Source organism: Ostrinia furnacalis, unplaced genomic scaffold (genome assembly GCF_004193835.3).
Source record: "Ostrinia furnacalis isolate ACB-3 unplaced genomic scaffold, ASM419383v2 OfSCF4062, whole genome shotgun sequence".
NCBI classification, from domain to species: Eukaryota; Metazoa; Arthropoda; class Insecta; order Lepidoptera; family Crambidae; genus Ostrinia; species Ostrinia furnacalis.
In genome coordinates, this window is record NW_021134301.1 from 1 (window position 1) to 24,002 (window position 24,002).

The window sequence follows — 24,002 nt, forward strand, 5'->3', positions numbered from 1 at the left end:
GACCCGACCCCGTGAAATGTCACCATCAATTGGCCAGGTGTCAATATAATAGGCCTGGCGCAGCCACATATCCAGGTGTTAATACAATATCACAATAATACAATACAATTACACAACAAGCATAATAATAGTACCAATAAACAATGTATACTTAACTTTGGTCAGCATCACCTCAAAGATCCGTCGAGACTACTTCTCCATGAGAAATTCCATCCATTTATACACAAATTCTCCCTCTTTTTACTCAACTCCGATTGGTCGGCTTAAAACGACCAATCAGAACAGTCGACCAATCACGGCACAGGATCTTAAAACTATTTTTATTCGGAAGCGGAAGTTGGAGTTTCTCATTTTACAATATATTAAAAATAGGGTAATATTATCATACATATTTAGAATCGGAGATCTTAATTAAATTCTGAATTATTAAGAAACCAAAAACCTTACAATAAATTCTAATTTACGAATTATATAAATCTGAATTTCAATCTGTCAGTTAATATGGCGGCTGTGCAATGTTTTGTGTGTGTAGTGTTTAACAAGTTAAATAGTGTACCAATTATACNTACCATACTTGACGCGACTAGTGCGGACTAATCCACGTATTATGACTTTAAAATACAATTTTCTTTGAAAAGATACAACCGTAGTATTAATAATGCAATTTGAAATTGAATAATAATGTTTTTGCTGGCTGTTGATTTATTGATATCCTCCCTTCATACTTCAACAGGCTATTCCTATCTCACACCTGCCTGCGCTCAAATTTGTTTGTCAGACAGAGACGGAGTGAATCTCTACGTTCGCACATAAGCTTAGCGAGAAATACGCGGTGCGCGTAATACACGACTACGGATTATGCAATAATAACCTCTATTACTTTGATGGTAGGGTCGGAAATCGTGTAATTTAAAAAATACTAGGTGGATCAAGTATTTTAAAAATTGGAATAGGTGCCACTTAGTACTGTAAAATACCTAGTGTGTGGATCTGTTCTAGTAAATACGTCTCATCTCTACAATCCGCCATTTTGTTACCATCCAAGTGATCCAAGTGTTTTTTCGTGCACGTGCAGTGTTTTTGCGTTGTAAATCAAATTATAATCCCAGTGTTTAAGGATTTTAAGGTGTTTAGAGTAATAAAAATGGAAAACCCAAAGCAAGGTAACGATGATGTAAATCTAGCTGTCCTTAGGAAGCAAAGAGGGTCAATCAAGGCTTCAATTACTAAATTACACAAATCGTTCACAGAGTCGACTACCGCGATGACCAAAGAAGCTCTTCACGTCAAAGAGGAGCTAATAAAATCACTCTTTGCAAAATACGAGGAATACAACTTGAAAATTATCACAGCACTTGATCGCGACGACGACGACGATGAGGACGTCGACGTCGTCGAGACCAAATGTTTTATGGTGTTAGAGACCATCATGAGCCTAAAAAACTCAGCCTCATCAAGGCAAGGTCCAAACGTGGTTCCTATTAAGCTCCCCGATATCAAAATACCTCCATTTACAGGCAAGTATTCTGAGTATAAAACTTTTATTGAACTTTTTGAATCCTTGATTGACAGAAATTGTAACCTCGACCAAATACAAAAGTTTTACTATTTAAGAGGATTTTTAAAGGGTGAACCTTTCGACCTTGTCAAAAATTTACCCATGTTGGCCGAAAGCTACACTGATAGCCTCAAAATATTAAATGACAGATACAATAATATGTACAAAATCAAAAGTGAACACATCTATATGTTACTAGATATTCCACCAATTGTAAAATCAACTGCATCTAACATTCGAAATTTTATATCAATTGTAAAACAGCAGCTCGCTGCCCTCAAAAACTTAAAATGTAACATAGAGCAGTGGGATGCCATTATATTGTGTGTGTTAGTGCGAAAATTAGATTTCCTATGCAACCGAGAGTTCCAATTTGCACGAGACGAGGAACCCTCTGTTAAATTTTTAATTGAATTTTTAGAAAAGCGTGCACTTGCACTCGAGAATTCAGAGCGTCCAGCAGCCCCAAATTCTGACCTGCATAAGGGTCCTACAAAGATTTGTGGAGCAGCCTACAAGGAGGAGCCGCCGGCAGCGTTAGTTGCCAACAAGTCTGCAACTGCGCCATCATGTATGCTGTGTAAGTACCCCCATAAATTATTTTCTTGCCCTAAATTCAAATTAATGTCGAGTGAAGATCGTGTAGCATTTGTTAACAATAACAAGCTATGCAAAGTGTGTCTAAACTTTCATTCAAAGCCATGTAGGTATCATTTCAAATGTAATACCTGCAAGCAAAATCACAATTCATTATTACATGTGAGTACTTCTCCAGTGACTTTGCTGTCCAATTCTACAAGCACACAGGTGCTCCTCCCAACCGCCAAGGTAAAGCTTGTTGCAGGAGATGGGACAGAGATACACGTCAAGGCCTTGTTGGACAGCGGAGCACAAATTTCATTGGTTACTACACAACTTGTTAAATTATTGCAACTGCAGCCTAAAACAGTTGAGTCAGGAGTCATAGGTATTGGCAACTCGATGAACAAATTGAACAATTTTGTACAACTTCAAATTCATTCTTAGGTAAACAATTTTCAGATACAAATGTCATGTTTTGTGATAGATAAAATTACATGCAAGTTACCACAAAGAAAAATAGATCTCACAAAGCTAATTTTGCCATCAGATGTCACTCTCGCAGACAAAGATTTTCATGAGCCAAGCGATATACATATTCTAATTGGAGCTGACATATTTTTCCAGGTGTTGTTGTCGAGTGAGCCTGCGCGAGCTTCCCAGCCGCCTACAAAGCAGTCCACAGCCAGCGACGCCACTAAAGATGTCCATTACCCAACGCTTCTCAACACACAGTTCGGCCATGTAATAGCTGGTAATGTTGCCGGCCCTACTCCTAATCAGGTGGTATCTTTGTTTTGCACACAATGTGACTCAGATCTTGATGATACATTAACTCGCTTTTGGCAGGCTGAGTCAGTACCTGAGGTTTTTAAAGAGTGCTCTTCAGAACACAACACTTGTGAGGAAATATTCAAAGAACATGTACAGCTTAAAGATAATAAATTTGAAGTTGCCTTGCCTCTCAAGCTCCCTCTTACCTCTGTTAACGAAACACTTGGTGATTCTTTACATCTAGCCTTAAAAAGATTTTACAATTTGGAAGCTAGACTACATAAAGACCCTATATTGTTTGATCTTTACAAAAACTTCATACAAGAATACATTGAATTAGATCATGCTACTAAAATTGATATTAACCAGTATGATCTCAATACTGACCCAGTTTACTTCTTGCCACATCATCCCGTGGTCCGAATGGATAAAAAGACTACCAAATGTAGAACTGTTTTTGATGGGTCAATGAAAACAAGTAGAAAAGTTTCACTTAATGACATACTTTTAAATGGTGATGTGGTACAGAGTGAACTGTTTGATATTTTAATGCTGTTTCGTTTTGAGGAATTTGTATTTGTTACTGATATAAAACATATCGCACCCTTAAGGCGATAGGTGAGGCAAAACTGCAAAATAGACCTCTCTTTGAATCCCTACTCCTCCTAAATGGATGATCCAAACAAGGAAAAAAAATATGTGTGAGATTTATAATATCTTTAACTAAAAAATTGTTGTTCGTTTTTTTTGTTACAACTATTAGTTTTGACAGAAAAAAATCTTAACTTTCTTCTAATTTCACGAAAGAAATTTCCTACTACTCCTAAACGGCTAAAGCGATTTTAATGATTCTTTCACCAAATGATAGAAAATTTATTTATCTAAAAAATTGTTGTTCATTTTTTTTTCAAAAATAATGTATTACGTGTCATACAATCAAAATACCCCGTAATTTACACACGCGGGCCGGGCGAATGCGGCCACTCAGTCTGTCCCTAGCGTTCGCACGGGGAGGCTGTGTCGCATTTCGGCCCGCTCCGCTCCTATTTTTTGCCATTGTTTTTCTTTATAGAATTTATAGCGCAGAAGGTACGTTTGGCACGACACTAATTCAGCCGCCGAGCTACTATGAGTTAGTAGATGATGATTAGTGATCCGAGTGCGTAATTTTAAATAAGTATTAAGCATTATAAAAATTTTGAGATAATTTAAATATCACGTACACGAGATGCCACGCCAGAAAAAAAAAGCTGGGAATTACTTGAATAAAGCTTCGCATATGAACCAATTACGGTGAGTACCTATAAAAATTAATCTGATTATCTAGTTTTTCTGAATTTATGCTATTAAATTTCGAGACGAGATAATTATATTTTTCGCTTACGTAAAGGTATAAGAAATTACAAGACAACAAAAATGCCTTTAAAGTACTTTTTATTTTGTTACCTGTTACAACAATAGAGACAGTATACTTCGACGGTGGCTGTCTTCCATGACTACCTACCTGCAAAGGATTATTTAAATTCTATAATTAGCAGAAGTGTTAATTTTATTAATTTCTTGGAAACAATCACATCACTTTTGTGCATTTTGCGTTTCGAATTGTTCATCTACAGGTTTAGTTGGCATGAGTTTTTATCTCATTGGTCCCCACAAAAATTGAATTTATTTCCAAGGATGGTTCATCCAGCTCATTTGTCTCGTCGCGAAGTTTAGGTAATTGATACCACATAATTTCCCTGGTAATAATATTTTAAAATATATTTATTAGTATTTTGTTTTCAGGAGATTGAAGAAAATACCCCCAGACCATGCGGTGGAGGAAGTTGAGGAAAATAAAGCGGACGAAATCGGGTAAGACGTGTTTTCCTTTTATGACCTACGGCAAATTAGTGAGTTTCAGAAAGATAGAGAAACACGTGTCATAATGACGCAACATTTTTAATGAGTTACATAATTATGTAGGTACTCGCGACTTGATGTTTCCGCTGCCTATGCTGGAGCGGTGGCCACAAACAGACTGGCGGCTCGCGGCGTCGTCCGTTTGGGCGAGCGTAAATATTTTCAACTACCCTCATTCATTCAAATTTTCAAATGACAATCATTTGTTACACTGTAATGAAATATCTATCTATCTATCTATCTATTACCATGACACACAACAAGTACGAATACTGATTCGTACTTGATATGTAACTCATATAAAAATGTCTCGTTGAGATCTCTATTTTAGTTGAATTTGAACGCGAAAGTTTAAAATCTTTTCATCTTAATACATAATAATATCAGGATAGCTAAACATGAAATTTTCGTCTATGTCGGCTGGGTATTTTAGTGCATATTCACTTGCCAATTGTTAAATAACAAGTCACCTAAGTAGTAGATAAAGTTATATAGCCTGTTGGATCACCTTTTGTTATTTTTTTATAGAGACAATGTGACACTTGAGGATCTAGACAAAAGTCTTCAAAATCTCAAAAATTGCTTGGATGGATTACCTAGACCATCAGCTGATAATAATGTTAATAATAGCACGTTGACGCTTGCTGGAACCTCGACATTGGATGAAAACGCAATCAGTGATGAAATCCAGGTAAAAACTTACCTACTTGTTTTTTTTTATTGAAAGATCCTATTACATATCTGTTGATACCAAATAATAAATAGATTACAATTAACTCTTAAAGCATACATCAATCACCACAAATAACATCGAGACAATACAATGACATAATTGTGTGTGTAATGTAGGTACCTGAAACATTGAACACTTTATGTTTTAGATAGAGACAACACCTGCTTCAGAGGTTCACTCAGAATTTGCAATTGAAGGTCGACGAATACTTGAAGTGCATCATTTCTATGCAAAACTGCAAGAGATAGCGGGCCATGGGAATTTGGAGTGTGGCTTGGGTTGCGTTAAAATTGTGGGCGAAAAAAGAACGGGATTGCATTCAATGTTCATCTTAAGATGCAAGATGTGTAATGAAAAATTTTACGTAGAAAGTGACGCTCCTGGCAACCAACTGACTATTAATCACTGTGCGGTTGCTGGCGCAATCGCAACTGGAAATGGACACTCTCAACTCCAAGAGTTTTCTGCAGCACTTAATTTACCAATTATGACTCCAGAGATATACAAAGCCTGTCACTGTAAGCTTCAAACGCATTGGGAAAAAGTTTCAGTTGAGAGTATGAATCAAGCAGCAGCAAAAGAAAGAGAACTAGCTTTAGCTGAAAATCGAGTCGATAAAAACGGCGTACCAATCATAGACGTTATAGTCGACGGATGTTGGTGTAAGCGGACTTACAAAAAAAATTATTCAGCCTTATCTGGTGCTGCTGCCATTATTGGGAGAAAAACAGGAGAAGTACTTTTTTTAGGTGTGAAAAATAAATACTGTTCAATTTGTGCTCAAGCAGAAAATAAAAAACTTCTACCGAAAACTCACAAATGCTACAAAAACTATAGTGGTCCATCCACGGCAATGGAGTCTGAAATTCTCGTCGAAGGTTTTAAATGTTCAATTGATATGCATAATCTGATATACGCTAGGATGGTTTCAGATGGAGATTCCAGTACCTATGCCAAGTTACTAAAAAGTCGACCGTATCCTCATGTTACCATAGAAAAACTTGAATGCCGTAATCACATTCTTAGAAATCTGTGCAATAAACTGACGGCTCTTCAAACGGATACTAAATACCTATGTAGGCTCAGAAAAATTGTCACCACAAAACGAATAATGATTTTAAGAAAGACTATCCGAATAATTATACGAGCACACAAAGGAAAAACAGAATCAGAAAGACGGTGTAACATAGAACCATTATATAACGATCTAATGTTGGCTCATACTCATGCGTTCGATGACCACACAAAATGTAAACCATTTTTTTGTAGTTCTGTCGGAAATACACAGCCTTCAGATACTTATAAAGACTTTGGTACCAGTACATTGTGGTCAAAAATTTGTTTGTTAATGTCAAATGTGGCAGCCCATGCCCCAAGTTTGATACACGACGTTGACAGCAATAGTGTTGAACGCTATAATAGCATCGTGGCAAAGCTCGTCGGTGGTAAAAGAGTAAACTTCAGTAAGAGTGGCTCGTATCAAGCCAGGTGCCATGCTGCTGTAGTCTCTTTTAATACACATAAAGTGCTGACAACTGTGTACAAATCTATCGCAGGGCGCAGTCCTCGTGGCAGTGTAAGAAAGTTAGAAGACAGTCGAATAAAGCATATGACAGCAATAAGACGTTTTGAGAGGAAAAAGAACAGAATGTTATTTTCCAAAGCAGAGGACAAAAATTATGGTGAAAATTGTGATAGGCCTGATATGCCTGCTGATATCTTTGAAAAAGAAAAAGAAACTTTCTTACATAATTTGAAAAAGAACAAAGAAGAAAGGCAAAAAGTTGAGCGAGATACCGTTTTACAAAGTTCTTGCAGTGAGTGGTTAGAGCTTAGGCGAAGCCTTTTAACTGCTTCAAATTTTGGGAGAGTAGTCAAAAGACGAAAGGCTAGCTGTTCAAATCTTGTAAAGGATATACTATATAAGGAATCTCTATCTCACGTCAATTCAATAAAACATGGCAAAGAAAATGAAAAAAAGGCTCTGAAACAGCTAGCATTGCAAGAAAATGTCCAGATTACACCGTGTGGACTTTTCATAGACGAAGACATCCAGTATCTTGGAGCCTCACCTGATGGTTTGATTGGAGACGACACTATTGTGGAAATTAAATGCCCCATAACAGCATTTAATAAAAGCGTCAGAGAAGCAGTTGAAAATAAAAAAGTTTCATTTTACAAAATTAATAAACGAGGAGAAATGGTGATAAACCAAACGCATGCCTGGTATTATCAAATACAGGGACAACTACACATAACCAAAAAATCTAGATGCCTGTTTGCTATTTGGACGGGAGAGGATCGACCTCTACAGACAGAAGTAATTTTTAAAAACGATAGTTTTTGGGAAAAGGAAATGAAGCAAAAATTGTGTACATTTTACACAGAATGTCTGCTTCCTGAACTGGTCGATCCCAGGATCCCTCGAAATTTGAAAATAAGGGACGCTCAATTTATTCAAGATGCGATTGATGAAAATCAGAATAAGAGAAAGCGGAAAAATGTAGAACAAGAAAAATCAAGCAAGACACAAAAGAAACAGAAAACCGAAGATAAAGAAAATATTGAAGTTAATTCATATTCTAAGGAAAGCGTAATAGATGAAACTATTGAATTACCATCTATATTTGTTAGGGATTTGCAATTTAACGAGTTTTAAACATCAAAAAAGCTTGATTAAAATGAAACAGTTTGAGAAGAGAGAAAATATGTAGTCAAAAAGGCCACTCTTTTTTTTTATCCACAACGAGGAAGCTTTTGGCCTGTATCTCACCTGATGGTAAGTGACGATCAGGCCGAAGATGGAAACGAGCTTCACCCGGAATCCTCCACGGAGGAACTGGCTATATTTTACCTCTAACTGCTGGAACACAATAATGCTGTTCACGTTGTTGTTACGGCGACAGACTTAGGTGGTGGTAGCTAGCCAGGCGGACTTAGAACAAGCCCTACCACCAACCAAACCGAACAGAAAAATCTGCCCCCACTGGGAATCGAACCCGGGACCTCTGCGTCTGAAGCAGGTGGTCTTACCACTAGACCATAGAGGCGGTTAAATCTCAGTATCATCTTGACAGGATAGCTGCCAAGACATTGATTTTCAGTAGGTGCCTTGTAAGCAGGGATACTGATGGTAAGTGGCTTTTGTTGGATGTCAGAGTTATCATTCCCATTTTGTTAACGTTTTACTTATTTACAGTGATTCATCAAGAGAAAAAAGTCATAGTTATTGCAGTTCCATCGTAACACCGAAAGCATCCAAGCATCCCGAGAGCAAAATGGGAACTACGAGCAGCGTTCTCAATGCCGGAACGGCCCGCCAATACCCGCACGCACGACGTGCATACTCTGATGGTATGCCTATCAATAAATTTCATTTTGCATAATCACTAATCAGTAAATGCTTCTTTACACGTATTTTAAAAGTGTGTTTTACTTTCAGGCACGCAACGGCGCGGGGGCAGGTCGTTTCAACATCGAGACGCTGCAAATCTAAACGAGCCTTGGAATGTTGCTGTGCGATGCCTTGATGTTACCAAAAATCAATAACAGAGAAAGTCTTCAAGGATCAAATTTAGCACTAGAACACAGAGGCGGTTAAAACTCAGTATCATCTTGACAGGATAGCTGCCAAGACACTGATTTTCAGTAGGTGCCTTGTAAGCAGGGATACTGATGGTAAGTGGCTTTTGTTGGATGTCAGAGTTATCATTCCCATTTTGTTAACGTTTTACTTATTTGCAGGGATTCATCAAGAAAAAAAAGTCATAGTTATTGCAGTTCCATCGTAACACCGAAAGCATCCAAGCATCCCGAGAGCAAAATGGGAACTACGAGCAGCGTTCTCAATGCCGGAACGGCCCGCCAATACCCGCACGCACGACGTGCATACTCTGATGGTATGCCTATCAATAAATTTCATTTTGCATAATCACTAATCAGTAAATGCTTCTTTACATGTATTTTGAAAGTGTGTTTTACTTTCAGGCACGCAACGGCGCGGGGGCAGGTCGTTTCAACATCGAGACGCTGCAAATCTAAACGAGCCTCGGAATGTGGCTGTGCGATGCCTTGATGTTACCAAAAATCAATAACAGAGAAAGGCTTTTATCTTAGTTTTTTAAAGTATAATGATGTTCAATTAATTAAAAGGATGACTGAAATTGTAGTTTTATTTTTAACTTTACTTAGTTATAGCCATTTGGATAAATGAACATGGAACAAGAATATTAATGATTTAAAAATAAACTTAAGTTATGAATAATTAATTTTCTATTTCATTTAATTAAACACCTTACAATTCGACTTCAAGTTTCTATTTAGAAACTTTCAATTTCAACCAAATCAATTCAAAAATATTTTTTCAATTTTGACCAATATTTTGGCACTTGCGAACCGACAGACATTTATATTTAGGTACTCTTACTCACACTTAAAAACTGTTTAGAAGTCCACTTAGACACACGACTATTATTCTGTATAAGAATAATAATATTACGTTTCTTTTTTAATTCGGTTTTGAAACTCACAAATTATTTATTTGTTTTTTTTTAAAGTACATCAATTAATAAGCATCGCAATTTTTTTCGATCTGCGTAAATTCAGATCGAGTCAATATTCCTGTAGGCATTTATGTTAGAATTCGCAGCGCGTCGCATCTGATTCTGAACGCTCTTTGGTATCGGGCAGAAGCGCGGGCGCGCGGGGGAAGGCGCGTTGTCTCGCTCTAATGCTCAAGGTCGTTCGGCCATGTAATCGCCTTAATAATGAATGGGCACAACTCCAAAATTCAGTTTTTTGGGAAAAGCCAAAAAACCAATCGGCGGATCGCGGTTTTTTACATAATTGGCTCTAAAATCTTTATTTTATCAGCTACAACTTTCAAATTAAGCATACTTCATCACTGGTATCTGTTATATAATTTGACATAAGACATTTTTGAAAATATTGATTATGAGTATTTAAAAAAATTGTTTAAAAAATTATTTCAAAGTTAGGCCTTTATTTTACTATTTCTGTTGTTGTGATTTTGGGTATTACTTGTACTTGTGCCCATCTAATCCTTAGGCTGAATTGTTTTATATGGCATATTCCCTAATATTGCTCTCTAATATTTAAAAATAAGTGTATTATTCGATTTTTATATTGATTTACGCCCAATAACATTGGGGACAGTTATTGTGCGGTATAGTAGTTTATAGCCAATTCAGTATAAGAGTAGGGTGCTGAATACTAGAAAATTATTAGATATGTCGAATTAGATTAAAATAAAGACTATTAGCTATTTCTCTGAGAAAACCGACATGAAAATACTAATTTTATGCATTCAAAATATTTTTACTTAGATAGATAGGGACTCTTACCCTATAAAAAATATGCTTTTCATCAAATAAAGAAAAAACCTACAAAAACTTTTTCTGTAAGGTTTTCTGTTATGGATTTGTTCAGGATAATCACTTATTAAAGTCCAACAGCCAGTACCTTGGTATCTTTTTTCCACTATCCTGCTGTCCTGGTGGAAGGAACCGTTGTATTTTGAAAGTGTGTTTTACTTTCAGGCACGCAACGGCGCGGGGGCAGGTCGTTTCAACATCGAGACGCTGCAAATCTAAACGAGCCTCGGAATGTGGCTGTGCGATGCCTTGATGTTACCAAAAATCAATAACAGAGAAAGGCTTTTATCTTAGTTTTTTAAAGTATAATGATGTTCAATTAATTAAAAGGATGACTGAAATTGTAGTTTTATTTTTAACTTTACTTAGTTATAGCCATNCGTAGTATGATGATCTGATGCCGCTGTGAGGGTGGTGGTGGGCGATGCGGGTTCTGTGACTTCTGTATGATCTTGATCTTGCATGATGTAGGCCGGTTTGAGTCTGTCCAGAGATACGACTGTGGTCCGGAGCGGTAATTGGACTTTGTAGTACTTCTCATATTTCTGCGACACGATGCGACTCCCACAAGCTATTCGGTTGCTTGCTGAAATTCTGGCTATTAATTATTAATTTATGTTAACACCTAATAATTAATATTATTACTCATTATTTCACACAGTACAATTTTTTGAAATCGTTATCGAGAAATTATCTGTCTGAAATGAAAATGGAGTCCAAATGTATTATAAACCGAATTCGTAGCAGCCATTGTGTCTATTTGTGCGTTAAGGTTTTCCACATTAGAGTGTGTATAGCAATATAATATCAAAATTGAATAAGTGTTTTTCCTGTGTCTACATGGGCAATCATTGTGGTAGGTGGTAGTAGTTTAGAATTCAAGACGTTTACTTTAACGTTTCATAATTATTATTCGCCTACTAATTGTAGAATAAAATACCATAATCTGTTTAAGAGGAAAAATTACATTATGAAGGATGCTATTATATCGATTATGTAAGAGTTATGTCACAAGGTGTTCTAAGATGAATAATACATTGAAAAACGTAATATTTTGCAATAAACAAATAACGCTATGCTTGACTCTACGCAAAATTTAAAACGGGACAATATTATTTGATCCTCTAAAAACTAATTGATCTTTTTTGTATGTGCACTTTTAAAAATAAATGATGTTTTTTATTATATTTTATCTTTATATTAATTATTGGGTCTATATTAGTTGATCTACGGATAAATTATGAATGATCTTCATTAAAGGTAACATAATATTCATGTTTAATATACTCTTTTAATATTTGGTAAACAAAAATAATATTTGATCCTCTTTTTTAGTTATTGATCTTTAATTTTGTTAATTTGATGATTTTTATATCAAGTTTGCCTTTTAATATTGATCACCTAATAAATACATTTCGATCTATGTATAACTTAACTTTAAAATATATTTGATCTAACAAAAAATATTATTGGTTAATATTTTTAATTAAAAAATATCTTTTAATTTACGCGGTACTTTGTGGTTGAGTGACAATCGTCCGTCATTGGTTACTGAGTTGGCCAAGGGCTTAGCGGCCAATAAGCAAGCAGAATGGTACATTGCCATGTTTGTTTAAATTACAAGCTTTGCTTAGTTTGGGACTAGAGGCGCTATGTAAAATAATTTCTTACTTCTGACATCCCTGAACCCGACATCATAATTTTTACCTCTTTATTTTTTTCAAATCGCAAGGTTGATTTTCTCTTAGTATACCGATCTCGACCGTGATCAGTGACCATAAAGTCATCTGTCAACGGGTCGATTAGACACGATAAAAGCACTAAACGATATTTGTTTACTTTTAGTGCGACATCGGGTCGTAAGGACCTGATAAGTTTTTTTTTCCAAATATTTACTGTGTTTGACGAAACAATTGCAAAACAATATTTATATTTCGTACTACTGAAAAGACCGAATATACCATCCCGCACCAACGCATCCAGCACCTAAGGTCAATTCGACCCGATAACGCAGTGTGAACGTGTTAAGTATGCTTTTTTAATAAAAAAAAATCTTTAAACATCAAGTGCCTTTAAATAGTTTCCATCCTTTGACTACAACTTAATAAAAATAAGTACCATAACATAATTATTTTGAAGATTATTTGATAAAGATAAAAAATAATTTATACAAATCGAATTATTTAAAAAAGTATCACAATATTGAATATTTGGTGCTCATTTCCTATATTTTTGAGGACCAACAAGTAACGATCAGATATAATTTTTACATCTCAAATTTTTTTTGCGTAGTTCAAAAGAGGTTAAAATATCGATCGATTTCATTTATTTTATGTCTCAAAGAAAGAGGATCAATCATTAAAATAGATGACCATTTAGATTTTTTTATTTGCCATTTTTGCTAATTTAAAAAGATCATTTAAATACATGCCATTTAAAACAAGTGGGCCTAAGGCAAGTGGCAAGTTTTGATGAGATTACCTCTCCACTCACGTGTTGGAAGACGTGGCCGTAAATGGGCAATTACTGAGCTAAACACCGATTGTAATGACATCCTTATTAGGCAGCTCATTTCCATGATTGCTGCTCACAATCGGAGCGGGTCCAGGGCTCGATGATGATTGATCAATAAGGCCTCTAATGAAGCGCCTTGGAATGAGTCTGTTCGCGCCGTGACAACGTGATAATTACAAAGTAACACGTTATAGTACACATTATTATTATCCATGGCTTTAACTAAGAAACTAGGATCACTTTCGCGCAATTATATCATTAAATATTGGGAGACTGTTGGTTTGTTGAAATGACTTACTCACTGATCAGTTTTGACCAGGTAATTAAAAGTTCAGGTTCTCTTTATTTTGCTGAATGTGTCTAATTGTCTATTGTTCACAATAAAATGTTCAAGTTTTGATTCGAAAATTCCTATCTAAGTAATTACTCCATATTTACCATTTGGGGTATAATCCACTATCTCTGACAATATGACTTCTGATTCTGAGAGAATCAATCTTTGTGTCCTTTTCTTCGAGCACTATTCTATGATCGACCGTTTTTTGCATTAGACAATAGTTAGTTAACTCTACAATAAGTGTAAGCAGGTAACCTAACGGATTGCCAAAATCCAACATTAGTGAGTGAATGCGCCGCCCATTCACCGGCCCGTAGCGGGGCGTGACGCGCGCGCATCCTTGGCGGCGCTTTCACGCTGCGGACCTTTGTTTCGATTCAATGTCAGCGCCATCAGCTGATGAGCTGCAGCCAGTTAGTCTGACGCGCCGGCATACGATGCGTTGTCTTTTTATTTGTCACCAAAGAGTAATATACTAAATGATATGAACTTAAACTTGATTCTTGCCATGCCATGCCTATTTTGCGCACGCTGCGTGTCATAGTTTCTTCGGCCAGAGGCCGAAGAAAGCAGAATGGACGCTCATGGCCCGGGCTTTTTTTCAGTAGGCTTTTGCCTAAAGATAGTGAATTCGAAACAACCTGGCAGCCAGGATGTCAAAACCCTTACAACCAGTAAAAGTTGTTTTTTAATCTACAACGAGGATGCTCTTGGCCTGTATCTCACCTGATGGTAAGTGATGATCAGACCGACGGTGGAAGCGTGTGTCTGTAAAATGACGCTTCTGTTATCTAATGATCAAGGCTAAATCAACCGTCAACAACTACTTACCTACCCTGATGCGGGAGACCGGAAAATAATACCTATCTATTTGATTTGTCCACTGCCATTTAACTTGAGAGGCTACTTCCATGCCCACAAGGTTTCAACTTTTTGTAGAGACTGCAATTAAAATAACTTAAACGATGTTTTTGCTATAATGTCATCAACGTTGATGGTATCTGTTACTAATGAGAAGAATTGAATTGCAAGAGTAAATTACAATTCAAAACAAATAAGCTCATTAGTCATGCATTGTAACTGTCGTCTTATAATTTTCCAGTCATAAGTAGTATGATTACTTTTCGACTCTAATTAGCCTCTAAAATACTTTCTCTCCGAGTCATTCGAATGTCACCAGGATTTGATGAATCATAAGAAGCGGCTGATGAAATACCTAGCAGCCGTCCCACGAGCTCAACATTCTTTCTCTTCTTATCATTGATAACTGACAAATTATATGCGACAGTTAATACGAAACATTAATTTCATTTCAATAGTGTAATAATAAAAAATTTGAATTTGTATTAAGTTCAGTTATTGTCTGTTAGTTTCTGTTACTTACATTTTCAAACCTGAAACAGGAAAATTAAAATTAAAGAAAAACTTAACGCGGATATACATTTTTCCAAATAAAATTTTGTTTTTTATCTATTAAAAGGTGAACGAAATCACGCAACGTGCTCACATAGGGGAGTGTTTTTCGGCAAAATGGAGCGCGAAGGTCCCATGCTCTACCAGCCCTTTCATGTTATTTTGCGCCGCATCACGCGGGCCAGCTGGCTTCACGGTCCACTATCAAAGGTGGCCAAAAAGTAGCATCGCATATAAAATTAGCAGCTGCGTTCTAGTATACAATGGTTAGAGCAGTCCTATTGTCGATTGCAATAGGTATTTGGTAGTCAAATGGCTGCCTGCATGAACCAGTTACTGGTGACCAGTAAACTTGTGAAAGAGCTGACGACGTTAGCACGATTATGCCGATTGCCGAATGAAAGGTGTAGGTATTGTAGTTTTTAACGCAGAACCGTACATCCAAAACTGATTGTTTATTTTTTAAAAACATCTCATTAAGGGGATGGTTTTCATGGTCAATTGCGTTTTAAATTAAAAGCGAAAAGCACAATCACTCGTAGTTATTCTGTACTTAGTCACTGTATTCCATAATAAACTAATTACCTACTTAATTCTGATTTAAATCCAAATTAAAACCACTCAACGTTATTTCAGATTTATCGTAGCAATTATCTTCACATTTCAAGCTTCATTGCTAATGAAGGAAACTGTATCGGCCAATGGAAAAGTACGTGAGGAAACTTTTAAGCTGTTTGTTATCTTGGTATTGTGTAAAACAGAGAAGACATTGGGATACGTTTGTTCTAGAAAATGAACCATGATCATCATTATCATTATTTCACCGTCTATGCATTTAGCAATTTTTATAATAAATATCAATGTACGTTTATTGAGTAGGTACGCAAATGTAAACATGTTTTTCTTACATGAGCGTTTCGCACGCATCGCCTGCCGCACGCGTGACCTTATCTTCTAGGTATTTTTCAATGAATAGCCTCCTTTCTCATAATACTATTCATTCAGTATTGCACATATTGTATGTAGGTAATGATTAAAAATACATATGGATTTTCTCAAACTATGAGTAATCCTTCAAGGAAAACTGTATGCATCTTCCTTGGTCGGTCCATTAAATTCGAGAATCGTGACCCGGTCTATTTCGGTTGAACCACTCAATCAGCGAAATCCTGCGCTCGACTACGCACATTATGAAACGGAATATGAGTCTAGGCTGTGATAGGTCCGCATCTGTGACCTATAACACAACTCAGAAACAATAGCTACCTATAGACAATAAAGCGTAACCACAAAGGTTATCAATGTCCTAGTTCCACCTCCGACCCGAGTTCAAGCGCTGCACGTGCAAATTATAGGTCGTTGGCGGCCGCGCGGCGTCAGCGTCAGGTGCGCCCGCGCAGTCCACGCGGACGCCGTGCTGACTTGCAGATCAAGTTCAATGTGTTACCAACTATTAATATTAAGTGTTACTTTAAATATGTGACCGCAAGGTACATCTGTTAGTTTGGACTACTCCTAAAAGTAACCCAAGGTTTTAGTTCATATACCTATTTGTTTAGATTCGTTCCAGGCCTGAATAAGGCCCTCGCTCGGGATGATCTTAAAATCTAAATTAAAAAGGGTAAATCCCGAAAAACCGTATATGTATGGGAGCCAGCCACGCCACTAATCCGCGGAAATTCTTCACCTGCTGTTAGCTGTGTCCTTCTTACTCATATTCGTCCCCCATTTTCCAGGAGTAAAAATTATCTATTTCTGCGAGACTGTCCCAAATGGTAGACTCATATTATTTCCCTCAAAGCCATTATTCAATTAGGACCACCGATCGGTAGGAGTACGTGCGCAGGCGCATACTTGCCCGGTGAGTGGCGCGAGACAATAGAAGGATGCCTGCTCCGGCGGCGCGCGCAGCTATTGCAGGGGACTCCATGTTGCTCAACAGAATCAGGATACTGAGAAAGATTTTATATCAACAGTATTTCACATTACTTACTTGAACGAAATTGTACGCTAACCTAATCTCAACCTTGTCAGCGAATCTAGGTAGGTAATTAGTTATTTTTAAATATTGAAAAAATGTAATATGAGCTACTCTCGTACATTACGTAATTACGTAATGTATGTAGGCCTGCATTGGCAAATTATGACTGAACAGCTACGAGTAACAAGTGAAAAGAGTATACTTTGAATAATAGTTATTTAAGCTTAGATTAATGGAAGCTTATTAATCTGACAAGGATATTATTCTACTTTCATTGCTGCATCAACAAGATAATGTAATTAGTATAATTTCCTATGTTTTCAATGTAGTTGGCAGCTCTACTCGCAATTTAGAATGCACCCTCGGTTCACTGTGATGAGTAATCGGATAGACAACGCTGATACAATTCAGTTTCCAAGCCGGTTGTCGAGCCGGACACGGGCACACTGGACAGGGCCTGTAGGTAACCCAAGCGTATACAGGCTCGGGCTGTATCGAAATAGAAATGATATTATTATCTCTGTGCCTTAAATTCTATGTTATTCCCGTTTATTCACGGTCATTATTTTATTAAATTAATTTTTCCAAAAATGTAGAGTCCTTGTAAATGAATAATAGTCCGAATTTCGTTCAGATTTTAATTTAAAATTCAATATCCTGCTAGGTAGGTGGAGCGATTCTTAGGAGTGTAGTGATGCTCGAGCTAATTCAAATTCAAATTATTTATTGCATGTCACATGGGTAAGGGTTGACAAGAACATAATATTGTACATGTGACGCCCAGTGAAGGCGTTGCAAAAACTTAAAAATAACATTAAAATAGATAATTATTTGTCAAACTAAAATTAAATTAATTAAACATTAAAATTATAAAATTAATTATTAGCTAGATCGACCGCAATAGAGATTCACGAGGAGTATCTGCTACTCTCTGAGTTGATAAGTAAAGGAGCCAGTACCACTTCAATATCTGCTTTTGTCACTCTTTCCAGTGGGAAATCCATTTTTTTTTTGCTTATCTTACATTACAACCTCTAATTTTAATGCCCAGATTCTGTGATCATTTCATGTCTGCCAAACTATGTTAGTTACGTTATCTGGGGTATTAGTGCATCACCCCATACACACTTAGTTAGCGAGATAACTGAATCTCCCCGGTAAGCCAGCGAGCGGTCACTGGGCCAGAATGTGCCCGCGCGATAACGCACGTTATGGCGCGCGGAACGACCCTGCTTATTGGGTACTGGTACTCAGTAGAGTTGCTTATCTTTGTCAAATACTGTGGCATCTTCAGATTTTTGGCAGCAAAGACATTGCAGATCGTGAAAATACTGTTGACTATTGCGTACAGTTAGTTATGTTGACCATTTCTTATCTCCCTAAGGATTAAGCCCGCTGTGTGTACTTGCGTTGTACCAATTACTTCACGAACTTACTACTACGTACTTTAGGGATCTGCCCGGCACTATGTTCACTGAATAAGTGAGCGGCTGTAACTTTGCTCGCTGCTGCGCGTATTTCAGTTTCAGCCATGCTAAACAAGATGCCTAAGTTGCCACTAGTTTGCTGGTAGCAGTCTCTAGTTTCGACCAATTTATTTATTTTCACATTTCTACTTTGAACATTTTGTTTTACAATCTAATTATGTCTAGTCAGAGCATTAGATAGGTCTAATGCTAATGCCCTGACTAGAAATAATTGTCAAATTCTAATTTGACTTATTCTTCGTTCCATTCTTGAGTTTTCTTCGCTCTAGCGAATCAGTATAATTTCTATGCCTAATTTAGCACAAGCTCACTACAGGAACATTTAAAACATAATACAAAACGTTAAACTAATGATAAATATAATTTATAGTTTAAAGCCTAAACTTCCATTGAGATCTGTTTAACCTACCTGTTACGCCTAGAAGGCTCGGCGGCCGTATAATTTTCAGCCCACCGCTGTTTACTTATCTGAGTTATCTGGCTTCTGAGAAAATCGCTCGAGTTGTAATACTATTCCGCGAACTCCAATCATAAACAGCCTAATCAAATCACAGCGCCCCAAACAGCTTACGAAACGATTTATTCACAAAACGGTTCGTAACTTATAAGACTTTACCTACTAAGGGCTATCAATCGATCAAAATCAAAAATATTTATTCAGTTTAGACCACAAGTGGCACTTATGAACGTCAAAATGTAAATAATAAAAAAAGAATAGGTATCCCTTATGGGGCACTTTACATGTCTCCTGATCTTTTGGGCCCTACCAGCGCTTCGAGACAAACATAATGGCAAGTGCTGAGACGAAACGCCGGAACAAACTCACACAAATAAGATGTATTATTTAACGTCAACACTGGATTAAGTACATAAAAAAATATTTTTTACCTAGGTACGCCTGTCAAAAACAGTTAACTTAGGCCGAGTTGCTCCAACTTACTTTAACCATAACTTTAACAAAAACCGGTGTTTTAGTATGGAATTTGACAGATTTTTGACGTTTGTTAAAGTTAATGTAAGGTGGTGCAACTCAGTCTGTCTCGTTATTCCTATAAGAACCCTTGATCAATCACAGAAAGTTCTGTAATCTGAAATAAGATATAAATAATTTTTCATCCCAAAGTCAATGTACAACTTAAAATGTACCTACATTTAAAAGCTTTTACGTAAGACGTATTCTAAACGCCTTCTCATAAATCCTGCTCCTTACTCTTTTGTTACTTTTTGCGGATTCTTTTGTTTAGTCTACATGTAGACTAAACAAAAGAATCCGCAAAACAAGATACTTTTACTAATATGTTAAATATATTTCCAAAAACAAAAATAATCCCAACTAATATTATAAATGCGAAAGTAACTCTGTCTGTCTGTTACGCTTTCCCGCTTAAACCTCGCAACCGATTTTGATGAAATTTGGCATAAAGATAGTTTGAGTCCCGGGAAAGAACATAGGATAGTTTTTATCCCGGTTTTTGAAACAGGGACGCGCGCGATAAAGTTTTTCTGTGACAGACAAAATTCCACGCGGGCGAAGCCGCGGGCGGAAAGCTAGTCTATATATATAAAAGAAAGTCGTGTTAGTTACTCCACTTATAACTCAAGAACGGCTGAACCGATTTAGCTAAAAATTGTCAGGGAGGTAGTTTAGAGCCAGGAGAAGGACATAGGATACTTTTTATCCCGTTCGAATTAAAAAAAAAGTCTGCTTATTTATTGCCATTAAGGCGGAACAAAGTTCGCCGGGTCAGCTAGTATCTTATAAACTCTAACCACTTGTTTTGATCAAAAAGCCAACAATTTGTTATTTAATTGTTAATACCTAGTAACAGTTAACATTTAAAATAGTAATCTCTGAAGCTTCTGGCCCGATATTGAAAATCTTTTAAAATAAAATAAAAAGCTACATAAAGCTCACGCTTGCAATGTATGCAAGTAAGTACAAGTCTCTTTATCTGCTACCCACCAATCCTTTTCCATTATAAAAGCTCACCGTAACTCACGTGTAATGTATCGTTACGCATACAGACGTGTTCAGTTTGTTCAGCTTTATGGCACCCGCAGAAGTCTGGAGCTCCCAGCTGCCATTTGTTCGAGTGGAAGTGTTCGCGTCTCGAGGATAATGGTTTCCATCAGTCGTGCGAGGAGCTCAGCTGCGGCAGTCATTTGTTATCGACGTGCCTCTACCATTTGTCAACGATTAGTTCACTGGAACGTATTGACGGAATTGGGCCGTGTCATGTAACATGATACCTTTTTCTCGTTAATCAAGGTGATCATCTAATATTTTAAAGATCTACGTCGTCTTCCAAATATGAGATGATCACAAGGTGGCGTGACCTGAAGCACAGCCTGAAGTTTATAACATGTGAAAAACATTGAAAAAACCAAAGCACTTTCACTAATTATCAAGTCCATAACAAACACGTATTTATTTAATTTATAAGATACTCAAAATAGACTAGAACAATGTTGGAACAAGCAAAACAACAAAAATACACATTTGTACCAATTAATGTAGGTAACCTTACACTATGAGTATTTTCTTTTACAAAATCATTCTATGGGACATTGTCTACTAATACCAATACTGATATTTAACCTACACCTACGCAGATGCAACTCATTATTACAAGTTGATTAAACACGTTTGTCAATACTCATATACCAAAGTAAACACGGCAAGTTCCAAAATACACAGTATCAACGTAATTGATTCCTTTTATGCACGAAATGTGTAATAACAGATACAAAATTAACCGAGCGGCCCAATGATGCGAGCTTCGAGAGCATTCGCAGCGCTCGAATTGAATATTCAGATCAACTACTCGCCAGGGTCACCAGGCGTCGGGAAAACTCGAGACAATAATACATTATTTGCTGCAGAATAAACCACCGCGTTCTCAACCACTGAAAATACTCGTGTTTTGTAGTTGCATTTTCAAACTGTATAAATGACGCAAACTGACAGAGTTTAAGGATTGTAGTCAAATGAATTAGAGACATTGATCGAACAAGTCAGTCACAGCAATTAAATGTAGATTTTAGCCATTTGAAAAGACAGTCACATTCTTAACAGTACAAAATCAAATTATAAGGATGCTGGTCTCAAACTATCTAATTGCATGGAAGCCCTTGCCCCCAGGGCGGACTGGTGGGCGGGCGGGGAGGCGCCCTCTATCGATCGCGCTGATCTCCGAAGTGTTTACCGATGATACGACCTTTCGACCGGGTGCCCATTACTTGGCATTATGATGTTCAGCTGAAATCTCACTTAATTAGTGTGATTAGAGACTACAAGTTACTTTCATAGACTTCTGATTTCATTTTACATGAAAAATATCACTGCTACTTACATGGTTTCTTACTCAAATCATTCTTTAAATAATATTAAATAGCTAAGAATAAGATAAGTCGTTACTTCTTAGTTAGATCATGACCACTTGATAAAGTTTAAATTGCAATTTTTAAATTAATACGGTAGTGTTTTTGATTTGGATATGATAATTTTAGCACTAGTTACTTTCTTTTGTTAAGTTGTAAATATTTATTAATTCTAAAAATGCTTATTTGAAGTAGGTATAGATTATTTGCAAGATTTTGATTGAGTGGTATTATAGGACCAAACAAAGAACTTCAATATCCCTAAATACCTTTCGTTCTTACGCTGATTTGTCATGCCCGATTGCAGTCTCAATAAAAATGCTCTCTTAGCACATTGTGCACATGTGCCTACTATGTATTAGCCTAATTACTAATTAACACTAAGCCGGTAATTCCCCCACAAATGCACATACAGCACAGACACTGCCTAGCTGGTGAAATGCAATGGTATTCTATTGCGACAGCATCAAACCCTTTTTTCAGCTTAGTAGGTATCACACAATTTACAGAGCCCCAAATTATTAAAAGCGTGAAGACTGAAATTAGCTTCCAATGCCCTTCCAATTTAACTTTTTTCAGTTTTAGAATCAGTGCGTAATTAGTTTTAGTCACAATCAGATTATTTTGTTTGATTCGTTTATCTTTCAAAGATTAATTTAAATCCAACGTATTATCACCGCAGAATAAAAGTAAAATAGTGGCTTCAGCTTCACAGTATGAATTAAAGACAAACCTGTTTTGTAGGTCGTGAATTAAACGCTCACAAAGTTCACACTTCCACAATACCAACTTTTCAGTTGTTTCTGTAAGTAATCCCTAATGAATACAGGTTGCAGTTGGAAGCTTGTTCGGAAGTAGGGCACAACGTCAATTTCTGCGCGAAGCCGAGCTCACTTGTCCTGGAACAGAGAGCTTAGGAACTCCGAGTGAACTGAGACTAACTTATACTTAACCCAGTTTTCATGAGCTCACAATAACTGAAAACAATCCCTAGTAGGTATTTAGCGTAAAGCTGTTTGTTCCGAAAACATGCGATTTACAATTGAAGTAGAGAAAAGTAAATCAATTCAAAGGCACGTGAGGTTGTATCCCATTGCCATCTTTACAAATTTTTCCAAATAAATAATCACTAAATCAATAGACATTCCTATTTTAGTAAGTTTCATTAACTAGACTTATTTTCATGTCATCGTAGCCATAAGTTTGGTACACATGCTTTTCAGCTTTGTGAACAAGCAATCGATTTTTATAAATTAACTATTAAAATCTAATCAATTTCAGGATATGACACTATGTTAGGTTGAAGCAGCACAAAGAGAAGTGTTCGGCAAGTGCAACAAAGACTGGCAGAACAGAAACTCGGTAATTGTGTCACATTCTCTTCGTAACGGTGTTTCGGGGTAACACGCGGTTATGACGCGGTAAAAACTAATGGAAGCTTACAATAGGATGTGAATTGTACGTACAGTCAGCAACAAAAGTCGCATCTGTTTTTGCAATTTTCATAATGTACCTAAATGTAATAATATCATACATATTTTATGAAAATGATTTCGTGCGTTTTGGGTATAGTAGTACCTTTTAGTGTTTTTTTTTTGTTTTTACTATAAGTACAACATTGTTATGTTACAACTACAACGATAAACAAAAAGAATAATTTTCTATCGCGTTTAACATAATAAAGGGACAATATTATAGGTACAAATGGCACCTGGAAATTATTTGACTTAATCTTTACCTGAAAAAACTTTTTCTGCTGATCATGATCGTCACGTCATTAAACGACAAACATTATTATTTTTGCTTATAAGCCTCATTCGGTTTCTAAAAGACGCGATGCCTATCATTTCACTTTATTATGTGTAATGTCCTCGCTTAAATTTTGTTAAGTTGAAATGATTAAGGAAAAATCCTTATGTAGAAAATAATGTCGTAATAAGTAGATGAGTA

The 24,002-nt window shown here is 36.6% G+C and overlaps 2 protein-coding genes, 1 long non-coding RNA gene and 1 other non-coding gene across 4 annotated transcripts; 3 read left to right on the plus strand and 1 right to left on the minus strand.

Moving 5' to 3' along the window:
• The first annotated feature begins 1,048 nt into the window (after positions 1 to 1,048).
• Positions 1,049 to 3,556, plus strand: LOC114358651 (uncharacterized). The gene is made up of 4 exons (XM_028312668.1): positions 1,049 to 1,163; positions 1,251 to 1,517; positions 1,980 to 2,138; positions 2,765 to 3,556. Exons 1-4 carry the CDS (start codon positions 1,145 to 1,147, stop codon positions 2,779 to 2,781), a joined length of 462 nt encoding a protein of 153 aa, XP_028168469.1. The 5' UTR covers positions 1,049 to 1,144; the 3' UTR covers positions 2,782 to 3,556.
• Positions 3,557 to 3,807: 251 nt separating this feature from the next.
• Positions 3,808 to 8,342, plus strand: LOC114358650 (uncharacterized). The gene is made up of 4 exons (XM_028312667.1): positions 3,808 to 4,204; positions 4,697 to 4,765; positions 5,342 to 5,504; positions 5,695 to 8,342. The coding sequence occupies exons 1-4, from the start codon at positions 4,140 to 4,142 to the stop codon at positions 8,203 to 8,205; spliced, it is 2,808 nt and encodes a 935-aa protein (XP_028168468.1). The 5' UTR covers positions 3,808 to 4,139; the 3' UTR covers positions 8,206 to 8,342.
• Positions 8,343 to 8,524: 182 nt separating this feature from the next.
• TRNAL-CAG (transfer RNA leucine (anticodon CAG)) lies at positions 8,525 to 8,596 on the minus strand. The gene has a single exon. It is a non-coding gene; the product is annotated as a tRNA-Leu (tRNA).
• LOC114358652 (uncharacterized) lies at positions 8,553 to 9,771 on the plus strand. The gene is made up of 5 exons (XR_003656386.1): positions 8,553 to 8,679; positions 8,746 to 8,900; positions 8,989 to 9,224; positions 9,291 to 9,445; positions 9,534 to 9,771. It is a non-coding gene; the product is annotated as an uncharacterized LOC114358652 (long non-coding RNA).
• Positions 9,772 to 24,002: the final 14,231 nt, after the last annotated feature.